The sequence below is a fragment of the Papilio polytes genome, unplaced genomic scaffold (genome assembly GCF_000836215.1).
Source record: "Papilio polytes unplaced genomic scaffold, Ppol_1.0 DF823823.1, whole genome shotgun sequence".
In the NCBI taxonomy this organism is placed as follows: domain Eukaryota; kingdom Metazoa; phylum Arthropoda; class Insecta; order Lepidoptera; family Papilionidae; genus Papilio; species Papilio polytes.
The window spans coordinates 1,346,349-1,353,784 of NW_013525381.1; the positions used below are offsets into that span (position 1 = coordinate 1,346,349).

General features: G+C 31.2%; 2 protein-coding genes across 3 annotated transcripts in view; one reads left to right on the plus strand and one right to left on the minus strand.

Annotated features, from left to right (window-relative positions):
- Window positions 1-1,144: 1,144 nt before the first annotated feature.
- On the minus strand, window positions 1,145-3,228 carry LOC106103346 (39S ribosomal protein L28, mitochondrial). Of its 2 annotated transcripts, XR_001225619.1 has the most exons (6): window positions 3,088-3,228; window positions 2,720-2,987; window positions 2,151-2,470; window positions 1,741-1,859; window positions 1,547-1,628; window positions 1,178-1,324 (listed from the first exon to the last, which is right to left on the minus strand). XR_001225619.1 is itself a non-coding variant. In XM_013283085.1 (5 exons), the coding sequence occupies exons 1-5, from the start codon at window positions 3,106-3,108 to the stop codon at window positions 1,267-1,269; spliced, it is 849 nt and encodes a 282-aa protein (XP_013138539.1). In that variant the 5' UTR covers window positions 3,109-3,228; the 3' UTR covers window positions 1,145-1,266. The 2 variants fall into 2 exon arrangements, 1 of the variants encoding a protein (XP_013138539.1); XM_013283085.1 differs by lacking the exon at window positions 1,547-1,628 and having other exon boundaries at window positions 1,145-1,324; window positions 1,678-1,859.
- Window positions 3,229-3,565: 337 nt separating this feature from the next.
- The window catches only part of LOC106103382 (protein lava lamp-like), a 16,242-nt gene continuing 12,371 nt past the window's right edge, over window positions 3,566-7,436 (plus strand). The window contains exons 1-3 of the mRNA XM_013283127.1: window positions 3,566-3,869; window positions 4,283-4,412; window positions 4,966-5,079. Of these exons, the coding sequence (XP_013138581.1) occupies window positions 3,750-3,869; window positions 4,283-4,412; window positions 4,966-5,079 (364 nt within the window). The 5' untranslated portion in view covers window positions 3,566-3,749. The remainder of the gene's footprint in view (window positions 3,870-4,282; window positions 4,413-4,965; window positions 5,080-7,436) is intronic.

Here is a 7,436-nt window from a genome sequence, read left to right on the forward strand (position 1 = left end):
GAAGACAGGGTACCCAGTACCTCACAATAATTTTATTAAAAAAAAACTGCGAATACAAATTAGACCTGTTTTTTTCATGTAATATAAGGTGTTTATACCTGGATTTTCACTATCCATATACTTATAAACTTTTTACCATCTCGTCCATTATCATAGAAAAATACAGATTGTAATATAATGTCATGCTCATGGAATTTTCTAGTAGCTGAAAGTCTTGCATTATTCTGCAATCAAGATGGCGGACGTCTGCGATCCTAATTTGGTTTTTAACGAAAGAGAGAGACACCTGTCTCGATCACACTGTCTCATGTTAAACACGATTGATACCATGATTTTAATCAACAAAAGGTATTTGATAAGTAAAAAATGACATTTCAACTAACATTAATTTTACTAATGTTTATTATTGTTATTACTAATCATAAAGAATTATAAAAAGTAATTCTCAGCAGTAATGTAACTGTCATGTTATTGTATTTGATTTTTCATAATTTTATGATCTGTTGCATTGCCACTTAGGCAATCTATAAAATAGTTTTATACATATTTTGAAATTGTTTATTAAAAAAATTTTTTCTTATACATAGAGTAGGTGGGAAGCCATAAAAAGTATTATATGGTTGAGTATTACTGAAATTGTTATATACTTGAATACTGAATAAGTTAGCTTTATGCACAAGCAAGTTAATTAACAGGCAAAGTAAACAGAATATCAATTAATTCTGCATATTTATTACATGCCATTGGCTGTGTAGTGTTTTATTTTTAATAATTTTTGACCGACTTCCCAAAAGAAGGAGGTACTCAATTCATCTGTATGTTTTTTTTATGTGTGTTACGGCATAACTCCGCCGCTTGTAGACCGATTTTGATAATTCTTTTTTTATCCGAAAGGTAGTGCTTGCAGGTGGGTCCCATGTTTTTATTTGATTTTTTTTAGCATTGTTCTATTAAAATGTTTTTTTCCCTGACAAGATTTATGATATGTATCAAATCATTAATATATGTTTAATGCAAAATGTATAATTAAATGTATTAGTTGTTTCATTTCAACATTTGTATGTCTTTTTACCCAAAATCAACTTATTTGCCACTAGGTTAAAAAAAATCGAAGTTGGTGTTTCTATTTGTCTTTATTAAGAAAAATCCTTAAGTGTTAATAAAAATAAAAACACCATTGGACTCCACTATCTATATTTTTATTACATTTTTCTATAACACAATATTATTTGAAACAGCTAACAACACAAATAGCTACAAAAAATTCTATGCTTCATCTTTTTTACCAAAAGGATTCATTTTTGACAGCCATGATGTAGTTGTCCTGAAAATAAACAAATTTCTTTTAAATATATATGGATTTATTGATTTATGAACTCAATAATGGTTAGTAAATGATGGTGAAATAATATAGTGATATTATGTACTTAATGATGATAAGTGTTAAGTAAATTATCTACTAATGATGGTAAAACCTGCCAAATGAAGTGCGAACATTAAGATAGAATAACAAAAATACTGTAATAAATAATTTTATCACACATACATGTTTTAGACCCAACATAAGATTTTGCATGGTTTTACCACCTTAATAACTTCATACCAAGGGAACATCTTTGCTGGCATTCCTAAAAAACAAATTAAAATAGTATAAAATTCAATTTTAATATAACTTACGAAATTTCTTCCGTGGCATCATTTTTATTCTCAGTTTCAGAAGCTTTTAATTTCTCAACTAACTTCTTACGGTATATATTTTTTAAAGGAACGGGTTTATTTTGGGCTTCTTTTTGTTTGGCTACTTTAGATAGTGCTTCATACCAGGTTAGTCCATACCACTCTATCTCTTCGGGTGTATACTGCAAAATAGTTTTAAAATAGGTTATTCTATACAAAAATATTCATGACTAGCTATTGCTCGCAACTTCACATAAGGGGAATTTAAAAAAAAAATATAAATATATCCTGGTAACGCAGTGGTGGCGGTAGTTTTTCAGTTTATTTATAAAAATACAATTATTTTCTTTCTATAATATTGGTATACATAAAGTTTAATTTCATATGTTTTTTGAATAAAATGAACTTCAAATTTGTAATAATCGCAAAACAAGCAGTTAAATGTTAGATGTTAAATATGGAAAGTATCTTACTGAAGACAAATAGGTCTTATATTCTTCATATATTTCCTTTTGCTTCTGTGGATTGTTGGCATGTCTCGGGCATCCATTCATTAACTCTATCAGAATTTGCTTCTTAAGCTTCAGTGCGAGCATCGACACAAGATCACAAGCTGGAGTCTTGAGCAAATAATGATCAAATCCATAATGATCATTAATTAAATTAATAGTTCTGTCAGTAACAGTCACAGAAAGATGAGTGTTCAATACTTCAGAGCGGACAACAGTTCTCTTTAGCACTGGCACCCAATAGTGAGGCACTCTACGCCTTTGCTCACTGCGCTTTTGAAAACCTAAAAGATTTTTATAAAGATGTTTAAAATCCAACATTAAAAATGTAGGAAAGAAATATGCAGCTGTCCTGAATTTTATATCAATACAAATCCAAATAATATAGGTTATGTTTTAAATTTTACAAAGAAAAATATATGCAGGATAGACTTAATGTATGTTTTTTTTTTAATAATATACCAGAATTGTGGCAAAATTATTATCCCGAATAACTCAACAGAAGATAACCTAATCCAGGAACAATTACTTACCTTTGATCACAGCTTCTCCTCCCCATATGCCCTCGTGCAACTCAACTGGATGTTTGAGGGGTAAAGGAACATTCTGCACGGGTAGAGTTTCACCAGTTATCTCGTCACGTTTCCATTTACTCTCTTGAGGGATGAAGTGCACTGCTGCAGGCTTTAGCACTTTCCATTCACGCCAAAACTTTTTATATGCTGGTGGTAATTCCGATGCAATACCAATGTCAAATCTACTTTTCTTCTTAAATGTATTGGAAAGCTGGCGCACAGTTGCCTTAAAAATAAATCAACACATCAAGATAAGGTCGTAACAATAAGAATCAACATTGTGATGATGTAATTTATTTTCACAGGGGCTTTGCTTAGTAACTTACCTGGATACGAGACGATGCCATTTAACTATTTAATAGTAAACAACATAGAATCCAAATTTTACGATTTCTGAAATTAATCTAAATAAATCTTATTACAGTTCATGCCAATTCTGTCTGTCAAAATCTCGAAATCTGTCAACGCATACTTAATTTTTTTACTTTATCTGTGAAATTATAATCCTATTAATGAAAAAAAGTTGTTTTAAGTTAATAACTTCTGTTTTTTTTTTCAAATTAAGAAAACTTGATTACTTATTACTTGTCATATTTCCATATAAAATAAAAGTTCACAAAACGTAAATAAATTCTGTTTTTTATGCATAAAATTTAACTTATTGGAAGTAATCAAATCTTTTACAAACTCGCTGTGTTTTTTTGTTTACTTTAAATTAACTTTACAGTGGCATCTCAGTTTTATTGGAATGTCACCAAAAAAATATAATCTGTGTTTCTCGTAAGCAATCTGTGGTGACGTTGACGTGGATCAAAAAAATGGCAATGGCAGGTAAAAAGTGAATCCCGTGGTGGCAAAATATTTTGTTTACTATTTACGACCTTTTGATTTTCATAACTTAGTGTTCCGTGTAATCGTTATCCTATTATTTATAATAATCAGTAAATAAAATAAGCAACGTTTTAATGTGCGCAGCGAATGAAAAAACATGTCTGATAATAAAAACGTCGATAATCATCCTGAAAAGGATCAAGTGGAATCCATTGATACCAATTTAGCAGTAACCAGCGATGTGTCCAGCGTTGTGAGCAGCGTTAGAAATGTTAAGGTAAATAAGGCTCTTTGTACAGATATACATTATATTTGCTAGATATTTGACACTTGTCGAACGTCCTATGCATTTCGTCACCTTCGAGTTGATGACTGTCATTATAACTTATTTAAATGTATGTAAACAATATACCTTTTTTATTTAGAATCAGACTCAATAAGTTTACCTAGTAAGCCCTTGAATTTCGAAATGCTGCTAAGTGAGAAAATAACTTGAAATTTTAATAATTTATCTTTCTCATGACCTCTATAATGCCTTCAGGTCTCTTATAACAACTATGAATTAGTAGGTCAATATGTCAGATTGTCAATGTATGTTATCTCAAATAATTACTTTAGTAACACTGTTAAAGATGTAACATGTATATTTCATAGACAATTCTAAAGTCAAACTATTTTTTTTTCTTGTAGCATTCAACATCATCCGAGCGACAGAATAAAGTGGAGAGAGCACAAAAATGTTTAGAGAATGCTGCACTAGTATCTAAGCGTATTAAAGAACAAAGAAAAGCCACAGCAGAACTATTAGGAAGGCCATTTGGTAATTTCTTTGAGTATACTTTGCTTAGTATTACAGTTATATATCCTTTGGGATGATGTTATGTAATGTTGTAAAAACATCATAAGCATATCTGTATTCATGCATAAACATTTGGTTTCAATATCAGAGGCACTATTCGGGATTAAATGCCCAGAAATATCTATATTTTACTGTATATTCAAATTATATAAAGGGTAGTTTAAAGTGGAGGTTGTTGGCTTTATGTAAACTTCTGAGCTCTATATTTTATATTTATTTTTTTATAACATAAGGTGGCAAATGAGCAAGCGGCCACCTGAATCCTCCAAAATGGTGCAGTAACCGCTGCCCATAGACATCCGCAATTGCAGATGTGTTACCTACCATTGTCCGACGGAGGAGAAAATGCACATAATGAGTATATTTCCCCTTTCTATGCATCTCCTCCACCACTAAATCCACTTCCTCTTCCCATCCTCGTATAGGAAAAGGGTGGTAAAGAGAAAGGGACTAAAATAGAACTACCTAAGTTTTATCCTGATGTGGATAACTGTATGGTTGTTAATTATTTCAGAGGATGATGTTACGGATACTGCTTCAGAAATGGCATCCACCATGAGTGAAAGGACAGGTTATTCTGTAGCTACAGATACATCTACCACTTTGTCAGTCCAGGATGCCTTGAACAGTAAGTTGTTTGTTTTTTTATACTTTTAGTAGTAGTGGTTGCACACAAACTTTGTCAGCAATGAATAAAAAAAAAGATAATAAAATAATATTCTCGAGTGCATAGGCTAACTTCCCATCCAGTCCTGTCAAAATCATTCCAGATATGGTCTTCTTCCGTAATTTTAATATTTATCTATCCATAAGTTTAAAAATTATTGTTATTTAATAATTTACCAAATTAAATTCAAATTTATTCTTACTTTTGTTTTGTTTAATCGCAAGTGGGCGAAAACTAGTAAATAAAAAATATTTATTGGATAGAGAGTTGAGTTAAAAGCTCATATTTTTAACCAAAGAATTTGAGGACCTCTCATGAAAAACCAACACAATATTGCTATTTGCCTGCCAACAAATAATTTTATGTGGCCGCCATCTAACTAATGATATTCATAAATCTATTACCAATTAAGCAACAAAGCAATTATAATTTTATTACAATTGCCCAGAGTCAAAATGACTATTAATGAAACATCATTTGAGAAAAAAAAAATCTCAATCAATCCTTTAAAGTCATTATAAAAACTAGTTCCCTGAATGAACTTTACCAATAAAATAATATTTTATTTTTTAACAGAGCATAATATATTACATTTTTAATAAAGACTGACCTTTAAATTAATTAAAATGCAAATCATTACATATTTCCCCAAACAGACTAATCTGTTTTTATTTTTTTAGAAAAATAATGGTCCTCCAATATTGTATTAAACCAAACATAAGGATTTAAAGAAAAAAAAAAAGCACAAATGTTTTAATGATTATGACTGTATTATGTTTTATAATTAGTTTTATAGGCATGCAAGTATTTAATCAAACTAGTCTGTAGTTGAAGTGATAGTATTTCGCCATAAAAAATAGTAACACGATAAAATACATATTTTAAAAACATTTTAAATACATTCACTAGACGCCAAGATTTTGACTAAATGTACCGTAATTGTTGTTTGTGGAGCGGCCAAAGCTCTTAACATTAAAGTCACCCATATTATCTTGTAGGTTAACATTTTGGTTGTAATTATTGTCACCCTGTACATCTGCAACTTTCTGTGCAGTATTTTGACCTCCTTTCGGTAGATTTTTCAATGCTGCGAGCATTTTGCTGTCTTCAACCGCAGCATTAGTCGTTACCGGAGCGACCGCTCGTGAGTTTTGGCCGTAGTTCTGTAGACCAAATATCTGTGTAGCCGTGTCAATTATTTTGCCAGGAATTGATGTTAGAATTGATAAGTCCCCGTGGCACGAGTGAAGCGTAGACAGAAGTAGCACAAGTAAAATCGGCCGAAACATCGCGTTGATTTTTGTTAAATAACTGAATTTAGGTGCGACAGCGAACAGTTTTGTTATATGACTGGCTCGGCTATGAATTAAAATAGCTCGTTCAAGAAACCGGTCGATGAAGAAAAAAATCAACTTAAATTATAATAAGTCTGTAACAAGATTCTTGAACATATTTGTTTAAATTCTAAATATTGTTTCATATGTTTATAACGACTATCCTTTCTTAATCTATGTTTATGTGTTGGCCAATAGAAGTGAGAAATAATATGAATAACTAGCTGTTGCCCGCGACTTCGTCCGCGTGGTATTTGAAAACATATGAACTATATAAATAACAAAAAGCTACGTATCCCTCGGGAACCGGACACCTCGGGGATGAAGCTTATCCCATGTATACTCCAGACTTTGTTTTACATCTGTGCCAAATTTCAATAAGATATGTTGAACCGTTGCAGAATGATCGAGTAAACATTAAAAAACTAAATTAATGAATCCCACGGGAACCGTAACTTATCCCGGGATAAAAAGTAGCCTGTGTGTTCTTCCAGGCTATGCTCTAAACCTGTGCCAAATTTCATGGAGTTCCGTTCAGCCGTTTAGGCTACAAACGCTTACAAACATCCATCCATCTAAACTTTCGCATTTATAATATTAGTAAGATAAAGTAATAGAATGATTCACAAGGTTTTTTTCAGTAAAGGCCTATCTTTGTAATAAATTATAGTAACATGTAAGGGTTCATTAACTCGTGGCAGCTGCATTTTTATATTTTTGCTTATCTATTTTTAAATTACTTTTTCTTAAATACTTAAGAGATGGACCGGTTATCAAGTTAGAGCTCGAACATACTAGCGATTTAAGAGCAACATAATAAATACTGTTAATGTAAACCAAAATTCTATAACATATGGTTGTTATTTTTATTATTGAAAGTGGCACAGTATGGTCAAAATCTCGTATCCCTTTGTATCGCTAGACGATAAATGTTTAGGAGCCCCACAAAACAAATTATGGGAAAATACATAATTTTTGACCACA